This window comes from Megalops cyprinoides, chromosome 4 (assembly GCF_013368585.1).
Source record: "Megalops cyprinoides isolate fMegCyp1 chromosome 4, fMegCyp1.pri, whole genome shotgun sequence".
Lineage (NCBI taxonomy): Eukaryota > Metazoa > Chordata > Actinopteri > Elopiformes > Megalopidae > Megalops > Megalops cyprinoides.
In genome coordinates this window covers 26,065,853-26,091,357 of record NC_050586.1, presented here as the reverse complement: position 1 = coordinate 26,091,357, position 25,505 = coordinate 26,065,853, and the positions used below count along the sequence as shown (strand labels likewise).

At 47.4% G+C, this 25,505-nt stretch overlaps 2 protein-coding genes and 1 pseudogene across 2 annotated transcripts; 2 read left to right on the top strand and 1 right to left on the bottom strand.

Annotated features, from left to right (window-relative positions):
- Positions 1-312: 312 nt before the first annotated feature.
- On the bottom strand, positions 313-4,415 carry LOC118777260 (BCL2/adenovirus E1B 19 kDa protein-interacting protein 3-like). Its single transcript, XM_036528060.1, has 6 exons — positions 4,167-4,415; positions 2,052-2,193; positions 1,857-1,929; positions 1,562-1,656; positions 1,189-1,335; positions 313-708 (listed from the first exon to the last, which is right to left on the bottom strand). Exons 1-6 carry the CDS (start codon positions 4,207-4,209, stop codon positions 663-665), a joined length of 546 nt encoding a protein of 181 aa, XP_036383953.1. The 5' UTR covers positions 4,210-4,415; the 3' UTR covers positions 313-662.
- Positions 4,416-9,135: 4,720 nt separating this feature from the next.
- On the top strand, positions 9,136-11,507 carry LOC118776195 (annotated as a pseudogene).
- An 888-nt stretch (positions 11,508-12,395) lies between these two features.
- On the top strand, positions 12,396-25,214 carry LOC118776312 (receptor-type tyrosine-protein phosphatase alpha-like). The gene is made up of 23 exons (XM_036526560.1): positions 12,396-12,763; positions 15,713-15,764; positions 15,916-16,003; positions 16,139-16,549; positions 16,736-16,753; positions 17,209-17,302; positions 17,541-17,614; positions 18,118-18,254; positions 18,548-18,638; positions 19,035-19,111; positions 19,304-19,340; positions 19,885-19,982; positions 20,833-20,952; positions 21,156-21,322; positions 21,467-21,602; positions 21,947-22,096; positions 22,368-22,461; positions 22,663-22,739; positions 22,907-23,041; positions 23,308-23,433; positions 23,941-24,092; positions 24,179-24,314; positions 24,535-25,214. Exons 2-23 carry the CDS (start codon positions 15,744-15,746, stop codon positions 24,607-24,609), a joined length of 2,514 nt encoding a protein of 837 aa, XP_036382453.1. The 5' UTR covers positions 12,396-12,763; positions 15,713-15,743; the 3' UTR covers positions 24,610-25,214.
- Positions 25,215-25,505: the final 291 nt, after the last annotated feature.

Genomic DNA, 25,505 nt, shown 5'->3' with positions numbered 1-25,505 from the left:
GGCTCCTTATTCTCTTTACTGCTCCTCCTTGCTCCTCTCCCTGCCTCTCTCCCTGCTACTCTCCCTCTGCCTCTCCCCCTGCCTCTCTCCCTGCTCCTCTCCCTCTGCCTCTCTCCCTGCTCCTCCCTGCCTCTCCCCCTGCCTCTCCCCCTGCCTCTCTCCCTGTTCCTCCCTGCCTCTCCCCCTGCCTCTCCCCCTGCCTCTCTCCCTGCTCCTCTCCCTGCTCCTCCCTGCCTCTCCCCCTGCCTCTCTCCCGGCTCCTCTCCCTGCTCCTCCCTGCCTCTCCCCCTGCCTCTCTCCCTGCTCTCCCTGTTCTCCTCCCGGTTCTTGCCTACCATCACATGCTACGATGCTCTGTTCTGTGCTCCTGGTTTACTCTGGTTCCACTCCTGTTCCTACTGTGAAAGTGGAATTCCTTTCTATTCAGCACTGCAGGGCAGAGACATACGGAGCAGAAAAACCTGAGAATAGAGGCGAGGGATGGATAAACAGATATCCACACCAACAGAAGGAGAAAGAAGGTCACAAACATTTAAACATGCCGGTTTCCTGTGACTCCCAAAAACTAGGAGTGGAAGGAGGAAATGGTAATCATGATCCTGTTGGCTGTGATCCTATTGGATTTGGTGTCAGCAAAAGGGAGGGCTGCACCAGATCACATGTCAGAGTGTGCTGGTGGATGCAGCCAATCGTTTTCCTATATAAATCCTGGAAAAGAAAAAGAGAGAGATGGGTGGCTGGGGTGGAAGGTCAGTTTAGACTAATGTCTAGTTTAACTAAAGAGTCAGTCTTACTGTGTGTGTGTGTGTGTGTGTGTGTGTGTGTGTGTGAGTGTGTGTGTGTGTGTGTGTGTGTGTGTGTGAGTGTGAGGGAGTGAGTGTATGTAAAGGAGTAGGTGTGTGGGCAGTAGCGTGTTGTAGTGGTAAGGAGCAGGGCTCATAACCAAAAGGTTGCTGGTTTGATTCCCTGCTGGGGCACTGCTGTTGTACCTTTGGGCAAAGTGCTTAACAAAGAGTTGCCCCAGTAAAATGTCCAGTTGTATAAATGAAACAAAACTAAGTTGCTAAATGACAATAATGTAATGTGTGTGTGTGTGTGTGTGTGTGTGTGTGTGTGTGTGTGTGTGTGTGTGTGTGTGTGTGTGTGTGTGTGTGTGTGTGCGCGTGTTTGTATGTGAGTGTGTCTCACCCCAATCCCAGGGTCAGCAGGTGAGAGGTTAGTAAGGATGGGATGAGGAACAGAGGGAGGTCAGAAGTGAAGAGTCCACTCTTCATCATCACACTCCTCCTCATGCTGAGGGAAGCTGACTGCTTCAGCCGCTGAAACACAACGTCCCTGATGGAGAGTGTGGGGGAATGAGACAGAGAGAGAAAAGAACTCAAAACCGGTTAATAATACTACATAGAAATGTTCGTCAGAGTAACCTCTACACCTAACTGCCTGCTGGCTTCAGTGTGATTGAAATCTCCTGATTACAGTTAGAATGTAAGGGATATGTAAGCGAGCTGTAATTTTCTGTGTGATGATCTTATTGTGTGATTTTCTGTGCTGTTGGCCTTACTTGGGCGGTTGATTTTCAGGATGACTGGCCCAGTTCTGCAGCCATTCTGGATTGACTCTCCTCTCCGATTCGTTACTGTCCTGGCCCTTATCCTCCTTCCACAGAGGGAGAGGGACGGAAGGATAGAGTAAGAGAAAACAATTGTATTCCATCCGCTGTCTTTGCAGGAGAGATGTCTCTGAGCAGAACAGATATAAGACCTGTACAGCTCACTGAATGTGAATATGTGTGCATTACTGCCATTGTGGCACAGTGTGTATATATGTGTGTGTGTGTGTGTGTGTGTGTGTGTTACCTGTGTCATGCAGTCTTTACTGCAGTTGTCCAGGCTGGCTGTCCGGGGGGTACCGGATGTATCCTGGGGAGGGCTACAGAGACGAACACACCTCCATCAGAAAATCACACACACACTCACACAGGCACCTTGACACACACACACACATACACACACACAGGTATATTGACATACACACACACACACTCTCCTGACCTGTCTGTGTGGCTGCTCCTCTCACACTCTAGCTGTGCTTCCTGCAGCATGCTCTCTAGCTCCCCCTGCAGGAATGAGGAAGCTGTGCTCTGTAGCCCTGTGGTTAGCACAGCAGGGAGCCCTTCCAGCTCCACCCAGGAGCCTGACAGACGCAGGGCACAGACAGGGGACACAACCAGTCAGAGCAATCAACTGATGAACAGACATTTGCATCTGAACAAACCAGAGAGGAGTGCACGATTATGTCACAGTAAGACACAATATACCCCTCTACACAATTTTACATTACAAACAAAACAGTGAAAAAGATGTATTCATGAAACATATTCATTGAATCAGGCAGATATGAGGGGCATTCTAATAATAATAATAATACAATTTAATTTGTTGTTTTATTAGTCTGAGTATGTTGTGACTCACACACACACACACACTGCGGGCAGGTGGTACTTCTGTTCGATGCAAGTGTGTGCATATGTAATATTTACTCCTGTTAAAGACTGACTTCTCCTCCATGTCTGTCTCTCTCTTTTCTCATCTACTCATTCAGATGCACATGCCACCTCTCTGTTTGATCCATGTTTTCCCCTCCTCCAGTCCTTCCCTCCATCCTTACACTATAGAGAGGGACCTACACAATATCCGCAAAGCGATAGATAAGGGAGTAAAGAAGGAGTCAATGGAGTCCTTGCTAAAATAAGGGAGTAAAGAAGGAGTCAATGGAGTCCTTGCTAAGTGTGTGTGTGTGTGTGTGGAGGGGGGGGGGGGGGGGGGGGGCAGTGTGCCATTGACCTAGATTTCTCTGTGATGTCATAATCACAGTACACACTCTCAGAGACAGTGGAAGAGACCATAGCCCCCCTCCAACAGGGGGGGGGGGGGTATTAGTTCGCTACTTCAATAGAAAACAACATGAAAACACCACAAATCACCCCTCTATGAGCTCTGAAGTTGTGGGTTCCTATTTTGTGTATATTCTTGAATGTTTTCCTTGAGACAGCAATACACACAGCTCCAGGCCCCAAGCATCTTAGATCAGACTGTCCGGAACAATGACACAATGACAACATTCTTAAAGCCCGAGAAACAGGCAGCCACTCTTTGTGTGTGTTAGCTCAGTTCATACATTGAGGGGCTGTGCATATCCATGCGTTTCTTGTGTGTGTTTATGTTTAACTGTGCACCCCCCCCCCCCCCCCCCCCCCCCCCAACACACACACACGCTTTGGCACACTCAGTGAGAGTAAAGCAAACTCCCTTACTTTTTCGGTTATCAGAAGCAGAGCCTGAGTCACCAGGGGCCTCTGCACAACATAGCAAGAAACCATGACAACGTTTTATAATCAAATCACGCACAGCCAGGCTGCATCTGCCGGTTTCCCGTTACAAGTTAAAACTTTTCATTGCGGGGCTTAGAACAAAGCGTTAAGTATCCGGTTATTTCCATCGACTGAACCTGGCTTTGTTACCATTCATTGCAACTTAAAATGAACAAACTTGAACCGCTTTGATAATTTATTGTTGCTTTTTGGCGAGGAGGGTGTGTTTTACAAACACGGATAAATCAGAAATCACAATATAAATAACAGAACTGCATTTCTGGGATAGATGGCGCGTGAGGTTCGGCAGGGGCGCGCTTTCCATGGACGTGCGCTCCCTCACGACCGCGGACAGGCAAATTGCGCGTGTGTCATACTGCACTAAATAGCTGCATCAATTACATCAGAACTGGCAACAGAATCGGACTGTTGTTTTAATTTCAGAACTCCAAATAGTTCAGTCGAATAAGAATTAAGTCAACAGACAATTTTTAACTTCCCTTTGTTTCAGTTGTAATCTTATTGTGAACTGACAGCTGCCATTGGGTACGCAATGTCACCTTAGCACCCCATCAACTTGCTTAATGTGTTACTACCGCAGGACGTTTTCATCACCTATGTGATAGCTGGATCCCATTATATTGTGCGAGTTTTTATTTTCGACTGAAGGGATCATCGCAACTTAATGTTCTAAACGTCATTTTACATAACACTCCATTGTGTCCACACTTCCCACGGAGGGAGCGCTGACCCTGATGTCTGCTTCAGCCTTCTGTAACCTACCGGAGACACTTACCGTACAAACTGTCATCTTGCGACTGGCACGAGGGCTGAGACATTGTTTGGAGCCGTAGAGGATGTTCGGAGACAGAGCAGACAGTGACACCGCCAGGCGATGTTATTCTCTTTCATTCAACGTGTCTCTGTTATTACTGAGATCGCACGTAAGCAGTCTGTGACCGAAATACGTAGCCTATCCGTACGCTAGTTCGCTGGCATCAGTTTATAGTTGGCGTTCCGCAAATTCACTGATGTTAACTGTAGATGGATGCGTCCTTCACGTAATCTGCGCGCACTGGTATCTGACCCATATGCTTTGGCTATCAGTGAATGACGGCGACCGGGCTGAACCGATGCTCGTGAAAAACTGCGACTCCCTCCCTTTTGCCCCACGTGTAGCTGCAGGAAGTAAACATACCTTCCATTTAACTCTTTACAGGTACCGTTCCACAGTTTCACCGACAGTGTAATCAGTGTGAACCCTTAAAAAACATCTACAGACATTGCTCTTCCACTCTCACCTGAGCACCTGAAACAGTATCCCCTAAAGCCACTTCTTATTTCCCAAAACTATCTCCTACTACACTATAAAATAAATAAATAACATTAGATTGCTTTTAAGGCAGTCGTTAGCTGTACCAGCTAGTTTGCACCTTGCCTGGCCATCCATTGAAACCATAGTCACACAGCGCTTCTAATATTGTCGACTCCTTATGGTTTTTTCGCTTGTGTTCTACTCTATACTTCACTTGTAAGTCGCTTTGGATGAAAGCGTCTGCCAAATGAATAAATGTAAATGTAATACTGAAGCAGAGACCTCACGAGATGCATAAAAGCTTCAATGTTTTCATGCGTATGAGTTTCTTCACAGAATATGCGGCTGATTGTATTACTCTAGTTAATTCTTTGTTTACAGGTTTGGACCTGTCATCTCAGTCGATGTTCCCAGATTAAATAATATTGTTTTTCCTATCCTTACTTGTAAAACGCTAAAAGGTTAAGGACTGGCACGGGACAGGGGGCGTGCTGTTCGAAGGTTTACAGAAGTCTTTTGGGGTTTCCTGTTGGAAATTGCCTGTCCTCGGCTGGGCGTTTTTAGTAATACGTGAGAGTTGACACAACACAAGCATGATCGTTTGACCCGTAAAAAATAGGCTACTACCCTCACGCATACACGAGCACACCAGACACATATATACGACCATGCACATGCAGCATTTGTGCATTAAAGTATTTATGTAATGTATAGGTTACACAGCCCTCTTACACCTCCAACGAACGAACACTATACCATGCACGCGCGCACAAACCAAGCCGCTCTGTAAACATCACCGCATAAACACATGTAACCCTGTGACGCTATCAGATCTAACACTGTCACGCTTATGTAGGGCAGTTTGACTCGTCGAGATGATGACAGGTCTGTTTGGTCTGGAGCTTAGTTAAATGGCAGAACGTGGTTTAGCTCTGGCTATTTTTTTCCATTAGCTCGGACTAGTTACTCTGCCCCCTTCTCAGGAAGAGAAAAAACATAACGCTTTCTTCCTTCCCTTTATCGTCCTGCTCCGCCTCTCCCAAACTCTCCTTCCATGCCTCTTCCTCTCTCTCACTCTCTGACTTATTTCAATTCCACTGTTCAATTTTCTGCTTTATTGGTATCACACACACACACACACACACACGTACCTAGTTTGCCAAAACATGAGTGTACCAAACAAAAGAGGCAACAATAATGTGATCGCTAATTAATGCAACAACTGCGATTAATAATGATAAATACTGTACACATGTGTAATGTGTATACGTAACTAATGATTTCAAAATTAAACAAATAAGTAATTCTATCAAATTTAATACAATGAAAAAAACATAGCTTTTCTAGAAACCTAAACCTCTCTTGCTTGTGGCAAAAGCATTATGCCTTTTACATGTAGTTCTAGAGAGTAGACTTCAGTGTACGAAAGGAGGCAATCTGTAAATTCATACCTATGTTGTTTATTGTAGGCCTATGTCAACCAACCGGTCACCGCTTATCGTTCAGAGTCATTGCTCTTTGTGTCGTCGTTGAACACCGCCACCTAGTGATTCATCCGTTTTACCCGCAGTCATATAGGTGTCTTGTCAGTGCTGCGCGAAACCATTCCCACCTATTAGATTCAACACCACAGTTGCAAAAGCTAAGTCATCGAAATTCCGTTGTTACCTTAAATTGTTTTTTCTTGTGTGCACTTTTGTAGTATTTCTTCGACATCTGCCCTCTGAAGAAAAATGAACAAGTAAGGTAAGTAAAAAGGTAAAAATGTTGTTAAATGTATTTCAGTTCTCTGGAAAAAAGGCCATCTCCTCATGTGTTCAGTTTATGCCTGTTGTCACTCTTGTGCGTTGTTATTGAATGCCTCGTCCATTGGCTGAAGGAAGGGGGCTCTTCATAACGCAGGTGATAAATCCTCTGCTGTCATGCAGAGAAGAAGTGAAGAGTGTGGTTCGCTGAACACCTCTGAAAGGCTCAGCTGAGATCACACTCACATTTTTCCCTTTTCCCACAACACGTTTTCTCTTTTCAATACAGTTATTATTTTCTGGAAATGTATTTAATAGCTATCACATCAATCCTCAGACCTGTGGAGGTTGCAGGTTTTATTCCCTTGTGGGGCACTGCCCTTGTACCTCTATAAGCAAAGTTCTCCACAGTAAATACCCCGAGCTAAATGTATGTATCTTCTCTGATTCTCCACAGGAAATACCATGAGATAAGTGTATGTAGCCCCCTTGATCCGCTGTTACGTTCCGTGGTTGTCGCTCCGCCTGTTTTTGGATAAAAGCGTCAGTTCTGATATTCGGGGGAGCTGTCTTTTTACTATCGACCTGCAAACTATTTACATCCTCGACAGTTATTTTCTTGACTATTGTTCTTTTTTTCTAATGAAATCAAGAGTATTCGTTATTTCTCTGTCGCGTTGGCTTTCTTTTTTTTTTTTTTTGTTAATTCTCTGACCATAGACAGGAACGTGACAGAAAATTGAGGACTCGTCCGTGAGATTTTCAATCAAGTGTCTTTTGAACATCTACGAGTAGGGCCTATTTGGGTGAGTAAGAACTGTCTTGAGTGATCACTGTATTAACAGAGTGAACTCCAGTTAGTAGGAGTGTTTCAGTTAGTAAGGTTGTTATGCAATCTTACTTCCAAGTATTCTTCTAAGGAAGTCTTGGATAGCTTTGTTAACGAACAGCTATTACAAATTTCTGAGCGTTACAGTGTCGGGATAAGAAACTTAGATAAGACAAGAAACTTAGACTCTGGTAAAAGCTTTAAAACGAGTTTGGTGGAAAAGGAGTCCTTACAGCAAAATCGGAGGGGCTAAGTTCTTCTGAGCCATCGCTGTCATCTGCTGCCAGTATCGCCATGCAGCGAATTAAAGCTAAAAGAGGTCTCCGAGAGACAGATGCAGCTAGAAGCAGGCCAACTAAGAGCTGACCAAGCTGATCAAGGTTTTACCCTTGAAATAAGATACAAGGTAACGATAAAGTTTTGGGCGTCATCCTGTCCTGTATTTTAATTATAATTTGAATCAACATGGGATGTTGATTTTTTTTTTTTTTTTTTTTGGGAGGGGGGTGTTATGTCCCGTGGTTGTTTTTGTGCTGTTTTTCTGTGTCTCTCTTTCTGTGTATGTGTGTGTGTGAATCCTTGCAGGCATACCGTTCCCGCGCGTTCGGTGAATCGCTCTGCCTAGTAGAGGAAAAGCGTCAGTTCGGGGCAGCCGTCTTTTTACTATCGACCTGCAAACTATTTACATCCCCGACAGTTATTTTCTTGGCTGTTGTTTTTTTCCTAATAAAAATCAATACTCTCCGTTATTATTTTACATGTCGCGTTGGCTTTTTTCGTTAGCCTACTTCTCTGACCCTAGACAAGGACGTGACACCACAATACCCTGGGCTAAGTGTATGTATCTTCTCTGATTCTCAACAGTGAAAACCATGAGCTACATGCATGTACGTACCCTGATTCTCCACATTAAATCATCATCATCATCCTTCCCCCGCAGCCGAGATCGAAGTCACTTGAAGCCTCCGGGCATTTCTGTCTGCCATCAGTCTGGCCAGATCTTCCACTGGCAGCTGAAGGTCTCTGCCAATGGCATCAGTGTAGTTGAGGGGTCTCTTACCACTATTGGGGCAGGGGAGCGTCAATAATATAAGGTCTGAGACAACTTGTTCTCTAGCACACAAGCATTGTCCAGCAAATCTAGCTCTGCGTTGTGCTACAGTGGTGGAAATTGGTGGTAAATCACCGTAGATTTCACGCTTCATTCAATGTTCTCACCAGGATATGTTCTTGACCCTCACAAGAAGTTTTGTGTAGGTGTTATCAAGTCTATCCTGAAGATCTTTCTTCATGGTCTGTGTTTCCACCTTGAAGAAAGCTACTTTTGTTTGTTCTGAAATGTCAGACTGCCAGATGTGCTGTAGGCATTCCATGCTTGTCCCATGCATATTATAATGTCTTTTTTGCTGTCTGCAACATATGAGCGTAGGTATTTGAAATCGATCACCTCTTTGATCGGTGTGCCATCACATGATACAATGACCCGGTGTCCCTCCTCTTCGTTAACTGACTTACTGTATATTCAGTCTTCTTTCCATTAAGAGAAAGACCTACTTTGGCTGCTGCATCTTCAAGAGATGTTAAAAGATCATGTGCTGCTTGGAGCTGATCAGCTGTAAGCGCTATGTCATCAGCATCGTCAAGATTTGTGAGATGCTTACTCTTGTGTCTCCTGGACTTACAAGGTTCAATCGTAAGACCTTGTTAGGGTTCGTGGACTGTCTTAAGATGTAATCAACAACAATGACAAAGAGATAGGGTGAACATTAAATATCCAACTGAATAAATCTGCCATTCAAGCCTTATTGTTAGTTTTATTGTTTCTTTATTGTTTAGGGAGTTTGTTGATCTTCCTCTTTCTGTTGGCCTCCTTTTGTTCTTCGTCTTCATCTCATGTGTTGTGTGCTTTCTTTCTACTTGCCACTCCCTGGCAGTAACCTTGCTCATGTTTTAAAGCTATTTGTGCTGACTGAGGTGGAGGGAGATCCTTTAAAAGGCAGGGTGGCAGGGAAAACACAGGGATAAGACAAAGACAATACAGACATACACACACCGCGCAAGAGAGTATTCTAAGGAAATGAAGAGCACCAGAAGAAGGCAGACAGGTAAGGCACCTGCAAAAGGTGGCAACAAACTGCCCTCTCACAGCCGACATATTTATTCATTGAACTTCCTGAAGAGTTTGATTCAGCCATTAATTGTGTTTGCGCTGTTACACTCTATGCCATCACAGAAAGAAGCTAGTGTTCAGTGATCTCTAGTGCTGTTTGCTCCTGGTGCATTGTCCTCTCCAGGTCTAATCTTACTATTTTCTGTGTAACTGACAGACTCACTGAATCCAAACTGAGAGGAACTGCACAGGCATGTCACCTCGTCTTCTGTGCCCTTCATCATTCCACCTGGTCCACTTGTCCATGCTGGCACTGTCTCACCTGTGCGCCGTGCACACCTGCCGTGTGGGGATGCTGGCAGAGTGCCATGACTCCCCCTTCGTGCCTGGCCACAACCTGGCTGGCGAGGGCTTCGACATAGCGCGGCTCCAGCGCAAGGGGGCCTACGTGATTGATGTGCAGGGCTACTTGACGCCCACCAACACCTGCACACTCTGTAAAAACCCCTTGCGGGGCGAGCAGCTGCAGAAGCTGCCACTCTCTGTCCTGGACTGGCGCTCCTTCAGCACCTGCAGGCAGGAGCTCTCCAGCTCCCTCTTCACTTCCGTCAGCTCCCTGTTGGAAAGCTCCACCTCCCACATCAGCAATGACTGGCAGGTGGAGCTGGACCTGGGGGACCTGGCCAATCTGCAGGTGGGAGCAACTCTGTCCAACGTGGCCCAGTTCTCCACCTCCAGAACCAGGGTGGACAAATCATCCTTCTCATCCCACCAGCTCACCTGCAGCCACTACAGGTGTGTGTGTGTGTGTGTGTGTGTATTTGTGAGAGAGAACCTTTTGAATGTTTCTGTAACATGATGTTTGGGTTTAGTTGTAAAATTGCTGGTTTCAATCTAGAGTGCTGCTTTAGCTTGCAGAACATATCCAGCTGCATAAATGGATAACACATAAACTGTGTGAATTGTGTAAATTACTACATAAACAAAATTTAAATCATGATCTGAACTGCCGTGATGTTGTAACCATGCCCAGTGTTAGGAAGCACCTGAATTGTCAGCTTTATTTTTGCAAAAGTGCATCTCACCTCAGCGTCCCACCTGTCACCTGCAGCTACCGCGTCTCCAGCACCCCTCCTCTCAGCGCTGAGTTCCTCCAGGACATGGGTTCTCTCCCCGAAGAGAACACCCCAGCCACCCAGCACATGTACCGTAGCTTCATCGACACCTACGGGACCCACTTCATCCGGCAGGTGTGGCTGGGGGGGCGGTTTACTCGTGTCACCTCCATCCGCTCCTGCCTGGCCACCCTCAACAGCATCCTGGCCACACAGGTGAAGGACTGCCTGTCCTCGGGCCTGTCTGTGGGGCTGGGCTTCCTGCATGCCTCCGGCCTGAGCAGACAGTGCAGAGAAGTAGTGGAGAACAGAGACAGTAAGACGGGGTACCACCTGGGCTTCCTGAACCACATCACCGAGGTGGTTGGGGGACAGAGGTGGCTTGGGGAGGTGTCGTTGACCAAGAATGACTCCCTGGGGTTCCACAGCTGGCTGGACAGTTTGATTGAGCACCCAGACGTGGTGTCCTACTCCCTCACCCCCCTTCACAAACTGATCCCCAACGCCAATGTAAGCACAAACCTAAAGGCTGCTGTCACACAGTATGTGAGGGAGAATGGGAGTCCCAGAAATTCAGGGTCCCCCAGCTGTGGATGGAATCACCCCAATCTCTCACCGGAGTGCTGCCCCCTGCAGTCAGGAAGGGGTAGGCTCCAGGTGCATGTGATCAGGGCCTGGGGCCTGAAGGGGGACCCTGTGGGGCACCCTGAGGGCTACGTCAAACTGTGGTATAGTGGTAACTTCCGGGAGACCCACTGGATCAGGTCAAACAAAAATCCCCACTGGAACAGACATTTTGACTTTGGCAACATGGACACCTTACAACAACTCTGACTGGAGGTCTGGGATAAGGATGTCAGGCATGACGATCATTTGGGCGGCTGCTCCGTGTCCTTGCAGAAGGGGTGGCACTACCATGAGTGTGGCCTGCACCGGGGCGGGTTCGCCTTCTCTTACGGTCTCACTTGTGACCCACACCTGACCGGAACCAGCTGTACCCTCTACCTGCCTTCACCCCAGTAGCATGAGAGGACAGCATGTCCTAAAGAAAGCTGCATCTGAGGACTTACATTTAGATAAATCTCTTTTGTGACCTGATATTTCAGCAGTTTGTGCTTTGATTTTTCAGGGTTTTTGTCAATAAAATTACTGTGTCCTGTGCAATTGTGTTTTTTGTGTCCTCGTGCTTCCGTAGAGTCATTTGACAATAAACAGCTGATATTATTTGCTAGTTCTGGTCCTCTGAGTCATCTTTTTGGTCTAGGGAGGTCTGCCAGGAATATTCATATGGTTATTATTTATGCACGTGTCAAGCACTCAGTGTGAAGGAGGTGGTGGTGCTTTGCGCCTGCGCGTGTGAGACGGTGTGATTTAGTCAGCCTGGTGTGGTAGCAGAGGGCACAGGAGGACACCAACAGCCACATGAGCTCGGGCTGTGTGTTTTGTCTGAGTCTCACAGATGTGGGTGAAATTTAACACACACACACACACAATAAGAATGTCCTATCGCCATGTTCTGGCACGGTCTTTTCTCTTCCAGGAGTACTGTCAGCTGTAGGATAAACATACAGGGCATGGTACCATAAACGTAACCAGTGGACGCCAGAGACAGGTTATCTGATCGTGTTGAGGGGTGGGGGGGGGGGGGGTATTGCTTCTGGGATGTGACAGGCGTATTTTAATTCAATCTGAGCTCTGTGTGTGCATTCTCCGCGTTTTCGGCGTATTCCCGAAACTACCCACACGGGTACCGACACAGCCAGATGTTCTTCTCGCTTCTGGCTAACCAACGATATTTCCCAATTTAACCGCCAGGGGTCGTGGTGTCAAACGCTGCAGTGGAAGGAGGAGGGACCCCGGACCGGGATTTGCTGTTTCCCATATACCCAGTGCAGAGGCACAACATGGCGGAATAGGAACGACCAGAGACGTTCCCGAATACAGCGAGTAATCCTAGGGACTGGGCTCACGTTACACTGCATGGAAGACAGGGTCAACCCTCCGCTGCCGGGAACACACGGGGGAGGGCTGATGCTGTCGGGGGTGTCTAGGTGACTGTTTCAACGGAGTGGCAAAAGTGTGCGTGCTGTTGCCCCTGTCCAAATCCGCTGTCCCTACCGGATCATTCCAAGCACCCCGGTTCCCCAATCCAGCACACACGCACACTGTTGCCGGGGTGTGGATGCAACGTTTTTCGAAGTGGAGAACGCGACAAAAATAACCGCACCATCATACCAGAAAGATTTTTAAATACATCCGCCAGCTCAGCGGAAACCGCGGTGAGTTTTATTTTGGATCATATGTATCGTATTAAACGTTTTGTGTCTTTTTTTTAAACAAAACTTAACACTTCGCAAACATTTCAGTGTGTGACACACCAGTTGAAGTGGTTACAGAGTGATGCTCGTTCCGGGAGCGGAGAGAGGGTGAACAGAGAAATAGAATGTGTGAGCCTTCTTTTCGCATCTTCACTTCCCATGGGAGCGCGCCCAGTTCTGTGGGGCTGCGAACGTTCTTAGAACTGTCTCAGGGTCAGGGAGGGAGATGAGTAGGAGGGGGCGGGCGTAGACAGGCAGAGGAAGAGTGGGGGAACAACGTTTGGTATGTTTTAAACAGAACTCCATTGAATACCGTAGTAATGTAAACACTGAACAGATTCCATTGTAATCATAAACGTGAGCGAGAGAAAAGGCGAAAGTTGAGGGCGGTCGGTTCAATACCTCTAAAACGAAAAGTGAGCACACTGAGCGACGCTTTGTTGCTACACGTTTGGACAGTGGGCGGAGGGGTAATAAGAAGGGGTATTTTGAGGAACGACAGTCGAGAAATGAAACCATTTCCACAAAACCCATGCTCCGTCAAATCACGGCACAGAAAGAGCTACTCTGTCCGCACGGTTGAACTTACCCTGTTGGAATGTGCACATCTGTAGGAATGTGTACACACATGCACGTGCTGTAATTAATAGCCTTCCTTCATGAGTGGGGCATTCGTTTCCTAGGTAGCGTTAGTAACTATTGATTATGATATATTTAAGGGGGCCCCTCCCTAACACGCCCTGTTCAGAGTTTAGGGAAGTCCAGAGGTTACCGTTCCAGGTGTGCTGTGGCGTGTATGCTGGCATTTACATCCCTACAGAACACTGCCAGCTGAGGTCTGTGTGTGAGTCAGCACAGGACCAGAAAATTCTGAGGTCTGCGAAATGTTAATCTGTTGAAACGGCTCTGTGTGAGTGTGTGTGTGTGTGTGTGTGTGTGTGTGTGTGTGTGTGTGTGTGTGTGTGTGTGTGTGTGCGTGCGTGCGTGTGCATGCACCTATATGTGTCCATGTGTACGTGGGGATTGTGTGTCAGAGAGATTATGTCTATGTGTGTGTGTGTGTGTGTGTGTGTGTGTGTGTGTGTTTGTGTGTGTGCATGTATGCATATGAGTGTTTGTGTTTGCCGGCGTAAGTATGTGTATAGACTACCACTGGTTGCTGTCTGGCTTCATTCATGGGTAGGTGATGACAGTAGTGTTGCTGTTGCCTCCTGATCTGGTATGCCCCCTTATGGTCAGTCATTGGAGCAGCTCTGCTGTCTGTGGCTGGTGTGCTCATGTGAAACACCCACAACCCCCGGGAATGGAGGGACTTTCAGAGGGATCACATGTGATTACAGGGCCACCATTGTAATGAGCTTCTTCAGCAGGACAGGGACCAGCACAGCCTGCAATTCACTTCCTGTTTGTAGTTCCTCTTCACTCTCTCAATTCCATTCCCATCTACGTAACTTGGTCACCCCTTCCACAGGAGTGTGTTTGGATTAAACGAATGAACAGCGTTCACCTCCATTGAATCGTAAATGACCCCAGCAGTGTACATGTATGCAGACACACAAACATACACACACACACACACACACCACTTAAGTCGACTAAAAGACATTCTGGTTTTGAATACGATCTAGTATAGTTGAGTCAGTGTGGGCTGGGCTCCTATGTCCAGGCCAAAAGTCTTCATGCTAAAAATCCCAAGCCAATTGGCAGGTAATAGTCTCAGAAGCAGCCACCCAATGACCCTGGCCTCAGTATAAATTCCAGAGGTCTGCAGCAGTTGATTGTGAGAGTTTGAGTCACACAGAGCAGCATGATTCGCTCAATGTGAATCTGTGGGCTATTTGTGGGCCAGAAACATGTGTGGGCAGGCTGCAATGTTTAAAACGGTGTTCATCTCTGAACCAAGAGTGCAATATGGGATATTCATGTAGCCCATTCCCGTCACTTCACATTCAAACTTTTAACATTTAAACTGCTCACAGTTCTTGGGGTCAGCCTGCAGTGAGGTATTCAGGGCCGGCAGTCAGAGAAGGGACAGGAGGAAGGGAGAGAGAACCCTTTCTGCGATCCCTCTCTCAGTTTCTGGGAGGTGCTGTTGGGGGAGATGGGTGCCAACTATTTTTCTAGGTACTCCAGTTAATACGTGCTTTCTGATGCTGGCAGCAGTAGTGGTAATCTAAAGCAGCCCTCTATGCTGCAGATGGTTTTATAAAGTGAGAGTGCCAGATCTAGTTTAATGCTGGATGCCATTGCAAAGCCAACTCTCTCATCTCTGTAGGATATTGCAGACAGTGTAGGTTTCCATTTGGCCCTCTCGGAGATGAGGGATTTCTCGTCTTGGTGAGCCTGCACAACATCAGAAGTACCACACATGCTCCAACTCACAGCTCCCCCGGTTTGGGATGGAATTGCTTGGTTTAACTCCTCCATCACTAAGAGAGAGAGGGAGAGAGAGCTAAAGAGAGGGATGTACACTGATTGTTTGGACAGTCTGAGGGGCACCAGATGGCTGGATTATTTAAAGGTTTAGGATTATGTCAAGGATGATAACAGTTCAGGGATCATTGTGGATTGAGTCAACACTGAGAGGCCAGTGGGATTACATTGTGGCCATATTTCACTGTCTGGATTCAATTACCGCTGCAAGCAAACACACAAACACCTCTCTACATACACACACGTACACGCATGCACACATACACATCACCTTTCATTTAAGACTGGATTGGCTGGAGGTCTAATTGAGTTTCATATTTGATGTCAGTCAACAATACCACTGATATTCCGAACAGGTCTAAATTCAAATCACAAGTCATAGTTGTGAAACCGGGCTTTAGTTCAGACTGGGACTCTCTTGTAATGAAGTGAGAATTGGAGTGTTCTAAAGAAGGTTCTGTGTTTGTCTGTCTATAGGAGGGAGGAACCAGCCTCAGATGAGTTACTGATGTCATCGTTTCTTCTCAAGGTGTGTCACAACAATCCTTTCCTTCATCTTTTTGCTGGTCAAGCTCACCTGGAAGTGAGTGTGTGTGTGTGTGTGTGTCTGTGTGTGTAACAATGTACACTGTACCTTCCCTTCTCTCTGTCTCTCTTCTTCTTTCTTGCTCTTGCCCCAGGGCATCATGGGAGATTGTCCCTGGCACCTGTTCCTTGCTGTGACCATTGTGGCCCTCAGCTCCGCCCAGGGACCTGTCACGCTCACAGGTAAGAGGCACTGACAGTAACTCATGGCTCTGTCTGAATGAGGCAATTAAGTGGTCAAATGATGTCACCTTTGATGTCACACAGAGTTAGTTCATGCTTACCTCAACACTGTCATTTCACGTCTTCCTCTTCCAGATGCCCCTGTTCTGACCAACAAGCCAACCTCCCTCCCTACTCACTCAGCTCCTAACATCACTTTGGCAACAGTCACCATGGTGACAGCAGAGACAGTAGCAACAACATCACCCCCACCAGTCGTCACAACAGCAATCAGTAACCAAGGCAGAGCGGAACTTCCAGGTCCAGTCACCGCACCCCCGGCCCCCACCTCAGCTCCGTCCACAAATCCACTTGCCCTGGCAACCACTGCCCCAGCTATAACCTCCTCTAAAATCAGTGATGGCGGGACAAGGAAGGAGAATGTAACCATGGCGACTGCTCCCTTTACCCTTCCCCCTGCTACCTCCATTGCAACGCATGCAAAATCTGAGGAGACTACCACGCCCCCTGCTGGAAACACCACCACAGGCACCAGTTTGCCTCCAGGTACCAAATCTTTACTCTGTGGTGGTGCTTATATGTGGTTTTCATTTGGTTTATTTATCATACTTTTTTCATGAATGTTGACATTCTGTCATTTCACAAGTTTATATGAAGAATTGCAGCTCTGAATTGAAGCCTAATGTTGCCATGGTTTTTATTTGACCAAATGTGTAATTTTTGTCTTTCCAGGTGGAGGTGCAGGAACAGGTAAGTCAGGGACGAACCCTGCTTTATTCTATATGTGTCAAGAGACAGAATCCATTTGTACAGCCAGTCAGGCTGGGCCAGTCTCAGACAGTAAATCGCAGTGAGTCTTTGAGTCAGTCAGTCAGACTCAGCCAGTCTCAGTCAGTTAGTCACAGTGAGTGAGTCAGTCGGCCAGTCTTCTCATGTCAGTCATAGTGTGTTAGTAAGTCATAGTCAGCCAGTCTTGGTCAGTCAGTCACAGTGAGTCAGTCATTCACAGTCGGCAAGTCTTAGTCAGTCCCAGTGCCTCAAGGAACGACAGTGCTCTTTCGTGCTTGAGACAAAGCTCTGAATAGTGGTCTTGAGTCCTCCTCCCTGGCTCACACTCTCTACCATCTCGTGTGTGTGTGTGTGTTTATGTGTATGTGTATGTGTGCGTATGTGTGCGTGCGTGTGTGTGTGTTTCACTTGACCAGGTTCTGCAGAAGTAACACCGATCATTGCTGTCATGGTAGCACTGTCCTCTCTACTGGTAATCATCTTCATCATCATCATCCTCTACATGTTGAGGTGAGGAAATTATAAAGATATGTATTCACACACATACATAAACGCACACACACACACACGCACACACATACATACCCACATGGAAAGATGCGTGCACATGCCACATTCACGTCTATGCTCACAGAAGAGGCCACATTAGTGCCCACTGACAGTGTAGCTGCTGTCTCTGACCAACTGTGCTAAATTCTGTCCTGTTTGTCTATCTGTCTGTCTCTTTATCTCAATGTCTGTCTGGCAGGTTTAAGAAGTACAAGCAGGGTGGGAGCCATTCACACTCTTACAGGCTAACCAATGGCAGAGCAGATGACACAGGTACATTTATTCTCTCTGCCCATCTGTCCATTTGTCTGCCCAGGTCTCTCTTCCAATTAGTTTGTCCCCAGTGTAATTTTTCTCATCTCCTTATGAGTTTTTCAGAGAAGGTCATTGTATGTTCTGAATGAGGAAATGATGAAATCACCAACACAATGATAAAGTAGAACTCACCTTCCTCCTTAATTCGCTTTTATGAAACTCACAAACAAATGCATCTGGGACAGCGTCTCATGGCTGCAGTGTTGGGTTCAGTGATTCATTGTGTTTTGTGGCCCTCTAGTGGTCAGTATTCAGCCCGTTAAGCTATAGATTCTGTGAGCCTTTGTTGTGTTGACTGAAGGGAATTGAGTTTTTTTCTTGCTCCTGTTTTTTCTGTGTCATTTAAAGATTTCTGTCATTCTGAAGTGAAGGATTTCTGTCCAAAATTGCTGACTGACCACCAATTCTCTGCTGTTCCTCCTTTTTTACTCCTCTGTACCTCTTCTTTGTCCTCTCTCCAGAGATGCAAAGCTTGCCTCTGCTGGCCCGATCCCCCAGCACCAACAGGAAGTACCCGCCCCTTCCTGTTGATAAGCTGGAGGAGGAGATGAGCCGTCGCATGGCTGACGACAACAAGCTGTTCAGAGAGGAGTTCAATGTGAGGCCTTGCTGCACGCGCACGCACACACACACACACACACACACACACACCCACACAAACATTACACAAACATTACACACATACACTCACACTACATACACTCTTACCTGCACAGAGAGTCATACATACACATACACAAACATTCAAATACACACAAACATACATACACACACACACACACACAAACCATCGAGTCTGTCCATCTGTCCTGTCTGTCAGTCTGTTTGTCTGTCTGTGGCTGGATTGTCAGTACCATTCTGTAATAAAGCTCTGTCTGTCTGTCTGTCCAGGCATTGACTGTGTGTCCAATTCAGGCGTCATGTGACGCTGCGTCAAAGGAGGAAAACAAGGAGAAGAACCGATACGTCAACATCCTGCCCTGTGAGTCTCCAGCCCTTACTCCTTCTCTCTTTCTTTCCTTTTACCCATATCTCTGTCTCTCTTTCCTTCCCTCTCTCCCTCCCTCCCTCTCTGTTTCTTTCCTTTTATCCCTCTCTCTCAATTTCCCTTTCTCCCTCTCTCCCCCCCCTCTTTCCTTCACTCTCTCTGTAAAGCTGATGGACTGGCTGTGGGGGGCAGTAGTGGTCTACTGCTGCCAGAGCAGTGAGGAACATGAGCATCTCCCCCACTCCCCCCCAGTGAGCACCATGTCTCTGTGGCCTGACACCTGCTAGTTTAATCAAAGCAGACTCTCTAGACAGTCCCAGCGACTGCAGGCAGGTCAGAGTGAGTGACACTTTTAAAGGATTCCTCCCTCTGTGTCTCTCTGTTTCCCAGATGATCACTCTCGGGTTCACCTGTCGCTGCTGGAGGGAGTCCCTGACTCAGACTTCATCAACGCCTCCTACATCAATGTATGGCCCTGTGTGTGTGTGTGTGTGTGTGTGTGTGTGTGCGTGTGTGTCTGAGTGGTTTGGGATCGGTGGGTCTCCAGTGAAAGAGTGAAGCTAGGAAGAAATGGTAGGAGAATAATGTGACCATTTCTCTGTCTATCTCTCTCTGTCTCTTGTGCTCTCCCTGTCCTTCTGTCTGGTGATTTTTTTCAGGGATATCAAGAGAAGAACAAGTTCATTGCAGCACAAGGTAAATATATATTTAAGCCCTGCTGGTCACTGAGTGTACCATTCTCATGTGAATTAGACTTATAGCATCATTCAATCAATTTCACTTAGTATATCGCCTCAGCAGTACCACAGAGAATCCTTTATACAGGGCAGTAATAATTCTGGGAATGTGTGTGAAATGGGGAGATTAGAAAAATGGCACGTTGTGAAAGTTTCAGAAATGGAGTAAGATTGGGGTAAGATGATTGGATGGTCACATCATAAAATAATGTCTATCACATTGTGTCTGAATTGACAAGATTAGATCAGTGATCTGAGGATATGAACAGAATAATCTGACACCAGTAAGACAAACTAGATAGAATTATTGAAAGGGGATCAGATGACACGGTTGTGATGAAAATTGACAGTTTTTGACAAAAGGGTAGAGGGCGAATATGACTTTGATTTGTGCAATTGCAGTTTGATTTTAAATGACAAATGGTACAGGGCCCAAGGGGGATGAATATTCACGGGGAAATGAATTAAGATTTGAATATGATTTTTAACAATGACTGCCCTAGGGCCTAAGGAGGAGACGGTGAACGACTTCTGGAGGATGATATGGGAGCAGAACACAGCAACCATCGTCATGGTGACCAACCTGAAGGAGAGGAAGGAGGTGATTCAGTCCTGGACCAGTCGAGGCATCACACACGGAGGAGTCTGTTAGAGCAAGAGACACACCGTTTCTGCAAACGTGCAGCTTGTGTATTATCCTTTACTGGTTGTGGTCATGTCACATTAACAGTGCTGATACCTTTGCTTTTTATTGTTCTGCTTGCGGTTTGTATAGATGCTCTGCCAAAATGAATATGAATGTCAGTACAATAAAGTAAATGTCATGATCTTATAGAGGAAGTTTTTGCGCTGATTGAAATGATAACCGAGACAGAGGCCTGCTGTGGATTTCTGGAAGATAAATAATGGTGCATGATAATCAGAGTTGTGTTTGATGGTTGTTGAGTGGCATTGGGTGCAGTAGTGTGCTTATATGCTCTGTGGTGTTTTAAAAGTCCTCCTTAAAATGCACCATTTGAAGATATAAGCTGCTCATCTGTTCCTCTGCTTTAGGTGTTTTCCTTTAATGTGAGATGGCTGTTGTGTAATTTGGTTTACATTAGAATCTCCATGTGTAAGAGAGAGGATTTGCAGTGTAAGATTGTTGGAGTTCTGCAGTATGTTTACCAAAGAACACTGTTTTTTGCAGTTTTTGTTTTTTTTCTCTGCCATCATACAAAGGTTATTTTGGAGTAATTGTACAATAGGTTCTTTGACAGGTTGTTTTTACAAGTGATAGCAGTTTTACCATAGTATTCTTACTGTGACATGGTAGTTTTGTAGATGTTGTGTGGTGGATGATGGGAGTTTTACAGCAATGTCCTGTGTTTCTCAGTGTGACATGGTAGTCTTGTAGATGTTGTGTGGTGGATGATGGGAGTTTTAAAGGCCTTTGTCTCCATGCTCTCCAGTGTAAGTGCGCCCAGTACTGGCCTGACCAGGGCTGCTGGACCTATGGGAATGTGCGGGTCTCTGTGGAGGATGTCATGGTGCTGGTGGACTACACCATCCGCAAGTTCTGTATCCAGCAGGTACACCACCCCACTAACTGTGCTCTGTACTCTATATGCACAGATACACCACCCCCCCGCCACCTTTGCTGTATCCTCTATATATGCAGATACACCACCCTATTATCTGCGCTTTCACCCTAACTGTACTGATGCACCATATCATCACCAGATTTATCGACTGTTTCCTGTGTGACTGGCGTGTGCTCCTTCCCTTGACTCAGGTGGGGGACGTGTTGGGGAAGAAGCCCCAGCGTCTGGTCACCCAGTTCCACTTCACCAGCTGGCCGGATTTCGGGGTCCCCTTCACCCCCATCGGCATGCTGAAGTTCCTGAAGAAGGTGAAGACGTGCAACCCCCAGTACGCAGGGCCCATCATGGTGCACTGCAGGTCTGTGTGCTCCGTCTGTCCGTCTGAGCTATTGCTGCACTCACGCACCATGTGTCTGTGCCTGTTATTTATGTATCCTCTCTCTCGCCTCCTCTCTCCCTCTCCCTCCCTCACTTTCTCTCTCACGCTCTCTTGCTCTCTCAGTGCGGGAGTGGGTCGGACTGGGACCTTCATAGTGATTGATGCCATGTTGGACATGATGACGGCTGAGAGGAAGGTGGACGTCTTTGGCTTCGTCAGCCGAATCCGAGCCCAGCGCTGCCAGATGGTGCAGACGGACGTGAGTCTTAACCACTGCCTCCCACCGCCAGCCGAGTCCAGATCCAAACCCAAGTCCAAAATCTTCATTCAAACTCAAATCCAAATTTTAACTGTTTTTCAAATTCATGCTTCATCCAGATTCAGACCCTGGTTAAATTCCAATCTTAACCCCAACTCAAAGCAGTTTACTCTCTGTTACTCTAAAACTAAATAAGCAAGTTGTTCATGGTTAAGTACCTTTTTCATCAGGTACAAATGGGAAAAGGTGAGAAACAGGGCTGCAATGGCCCTGCAGCCCTAGTTTCCCTCTCTTTCCCAGAATGGTGTGTGTTATGCCCCTCTGTTTCCCTGTCTCTCCCACAGATGCAGTACGTGTTCATCTTCCAGGCCCTGCTGGAGCATTACTTGTATGGGGACACAGAGCTGGAGGTGACGTCCCTGGAGTCCCACCTGGCCAAGCTCTATGCCCCCGCCCCTGGCGCAGGCTGCAGGGGTATGGAGGCTGAGTTTAAGGTGAGGGCCTGTCCATCCATCTGCCCCTCAGTCAGTCCGTCACCATGTGTCTGTCCATATGTCTGCCTGACACTGGTGCGTGTCACTGGGTGCCTGTGTGTGTCTGTTATGTTTTCTTAACTTGCCCCTTCATCTTAGCTCTCTCTCACTCTCTCTTTCCCTTATCCTCCATTGTCACTCTCTCACTCTCCCCATCCCTGCTTCCCTCTCTCCTTCCCCCTCTCCTGCCCTCTCTCTGACTTCCTCCATCTCTCTCTCGTTCCCCTCTTAGAAACTGACATCCATTAAGATACAGAATGATAAGATGCGGACGGGAAACCTTCCAGCCAACATGAAGAAGAACCGGGTCCTGCAGATCATTCCCTGTGAGTCAGAGAGTGGGCGCTGCTGGGGAGGGGCATGGTCAGAATGAGGGCTAATCAAGGGTTGTTTTACATGAACAGCAGGTCTAGATGGAGCAAGGATATTGGGGGTATTGCCTGATTGGGCAAAGGGGGGTCTGGACCGTGACTCATCTATATACTACCCGGTCAGCCATCTTTTTGCTGATATCGTTTTCCACACAGACGAGTTTAACAGGGTGATCATTCCAGTGAAGAGAGGTGATGAGAACACGGATTATGTCAACGCCTCCTTCATAGATGTGAGTGAAGCCCGCCCACATATCACTGAGTGCGTGGTAACCAAGCCAACGCTGTCGCAGCCAGCATTGACACTGTGTGCCCACTACTCTGTCTCCCTCTCTCTCTTTCTCCCTTTCTCCCTCCCTCTCTCCTTTTCTCTCCCTCTTCCCCTCCTTCTCTCCCCCAGGGGTACAGGCAGAAGGACTCATACCTGGCCAGCCAGGGCCCCCTGCAGTACACTGTGGAGGACTTCTGGAGGATGATCTGGGAGTGGAGGAGTTGCTCCATCGTCATGCTGACAGAACTGGAGGAGAGGGGGCAGGTAGGAGGAGAGGGAGGGGGACAGGTAGGGTCACAGAGAGAGATACAAGATAAGGGGACAGAGGTAAAAGTATGGGTCAAGGTATGACCTGGGGTTGGGGGACAGGTATTTGTGCCATGACTGTCGAACTTGTCTAAAGCTAAAAAGGAAATGGTTCTAATTCCTGCCCTTGTTCTCCCTCCCTCTCCCCTTCACGCTCTCCCTCCTGCTCTCCTTCTCTCTGCCTCTACCCCTGTGCTTCCCTCATTCCCCTGCTCTTCCTGTAGGAAAAGTGTGTTCAGTACTGGCCCAGTCAGGGGTCCCTGCTTTGTGGGGACATCACCATCGAACTGAAGAGGGAGGAGGAATGTGAGAGCTACACTATCAGGGATCTTCTCGTCACCAACAACAGAGTGAGTCCAGTCTCAAAGCTACACATAGCTCCACACAACTACACACAGCTCTGCACTACACACAACTCCTCACAACATCACACAAGTCTACACAGCACCACACAACTCCTCACAACTACACACACTTCTACAGAACACCCAACTCTACACATCGCCACCCAACTCTATACAACTAGACACGATTCCACACAACTGTATTGTTGTATGCAGTGTGACACAGCACTGAAGAACTACACAATACAGTTAGCACTGTTACATAATGCTTTACGGTGATCATTGCCTAGCATTGTGGCTGAACACTGTTCAGTTGTGTACAGTTAGGGCAGAGTTTGTGGGTGGGGTTATGGTTAGGGTGTGGTTTGAGGTGGAGTTTCCCCCCTTTTTCTCACATTTCATGCCAGTTTTCCTGAAGGGCTTTTAGACAGAGTGGTGCTCCAGGAGAGCAGGTTAAAGTGCATTGCGTGTATCCACCCACCTCACATGCTCCTTCTGGACCCCCCCCCCCAGGAGAACAGGGCTCGGCTGGCACGGCAGTTCCACTTCCACGGCTGGCCGGAGGTGGGGATCCCGGCAGATGGGAAGGGGATGATCAGCCTGATCGCCGCCGTGCAGAAACAGCAGCAGCAGTCTGGCAACCACCCCATCACTGTGCACTGCAGGTAGAGTTACACTAGCAATCTGCTGACATTATTCTAACGTTGACTACCCCCTGTGTATCAGAGTGACCATGTGACCCTGTCTACAGCGCTGGGGCGGGCCGCACCGGAACCTTCTGCGCTCTGAGCACAGTCCTGGAGAGGGTGAAGGCTGAGGGCATCCTGGATGTGTTCCAGACCGTCAAGAGTCTGAGGCTGCAGCGACCGCACATGGTCCAGACACTGGTGAGTCTGAGGCTCCGGCGACCGCACATGGTGTAAACAGTGCAAAGACCATAAATGACCTCTACAGACACCATCTCATCAGTCTGCAGGTGCACCAAGAGGTATTACTGGAGATCTTTTCCCTTCTTTTCAATCTCTATCCTCTCTCCTTCCCTCTCTCTCCCTCCCTCTCTCTCCCCCCTCTCCCTTTCATTCTCCCTCTCTCTCTCTCCTCCTCTAGGAGCAGTATGAGTTCTGTTACAAAGTGGTTCAGGAGTACATCGATGCCTTCTCTGACTACGCCAATTTCAAATAGCACAGGGGATGCAGGAACAAGAGGACTGCCCTCACCTGACCAATACAGCGCGACAGATGGAGAGACAGGCATCCCGAGGCCCGGGGCGGGGCCAGGGAGGTGTGTTGGCCGAGGGGTGGGGATCAGAGATGCCTTGTGAAGTTTCTGTAATGCCCTTATTGTTCATGTCCCCCCCCCCCCTCCCACTCACCACACAACACATTGAAGCCTGGTGTGTTCGTGCTCAGCGCGGCTGCGCTCTTAGGGGCTGTCCTACCCATGCTCACTGTTGGTATATATGAACATATGTACATATTAACATAGATATTTTATTATTGATGCTACAAATGTGAAATTTGGGAAGTGGTGTGTGTAGGGGGTGGTTTGAAATGATGGATTCTGAATCGAGTGACTGGCTTAGATGTACACTGAACAACTGTGACACATTCATACACACACATGCTCAGTTACACACAGTATGCATTTCATACACAGCCACATACATATGTAGTTTTGTGGTGTGCGGGGACTGGTAAGTATCGATGCTTTGCTTGCACTGAAGTAAGTGTGTGTGTGTGTGTGTGTGTGTGTGTGTGTGAGAGAGAGAGAGAGAGGGAGAAAGAGAAAGAGAAAAAGAATGTGTCTTTGTATGTGTGTATGTGTGCGTGCGTGTGTTTGAGAGACAAAGAGACTAAATGCACAGAAGTGAGGGTGCTGTGACCATATATTCAGCCTGACAGATGATAGTTGTAGTCAGTGGCTGCTGACTGCTGATCTGACTGAGGCTGATGACCACTGAGACCTTATTACCATACTTGGAGAACCCCGGTTCATTGGTACCTTTTTACTGAACAGTCATGTGACTGTCACTCAAAGACGGATTTAAAGAGCACTGCTTCAGTCAGGAGTCCAGTAGA

What these genes read in the sequence shown, in the direction of transcription:
- LOC118777260 (XM_036528060.1), bottom strand. Translation starts at nt 4,209, where the DNA reads ATGTCTCAGCCCTCGTGCCAGTCGCAAGATGACAGTTTGTACG. An exon ending in GTAAAGACTGCATGACACAG is followed by an intron (nt 1,657 to 1,856) that starts GTAACACACACA and finishes CCTCTGTGGAAG; the next exon opens with GAGGATAAGGGCCAGGACAG. An exon ending in CCTGAAAATCAACCGCCCAA is followed by an intron (nt 1,336 to 1,561) that starts GTAAGGCCAACA and finishes ACTCTCCATCAG; the next exon opens with GGACGTTGTGTTTCAGCGGC.
- LOC118776312 (XM_036526560.1), top strand. Translation starts at nt 15,744, where the DNA reads ATGTCATCGTTTCTTCTCAAG. An exon ending in ATACGTCAACATCCTGCCCT is followed by an intron (nt 18,639 to 19,034) that starts GTGAGTCTCCAG and finishes TCTGTTTCCCAG; the next exon opens with ATGATCACTCTCGGGTTCAC. An exon ending in GCCAGATGGTGCAGACGGAC is followed by an intron (nt 21,603 to 21,946) that starts GTGAGTCTTAAC and finishes TCTCTCCCACAG; the next exon opens with ATGCAGTACGTGTTCATCTT.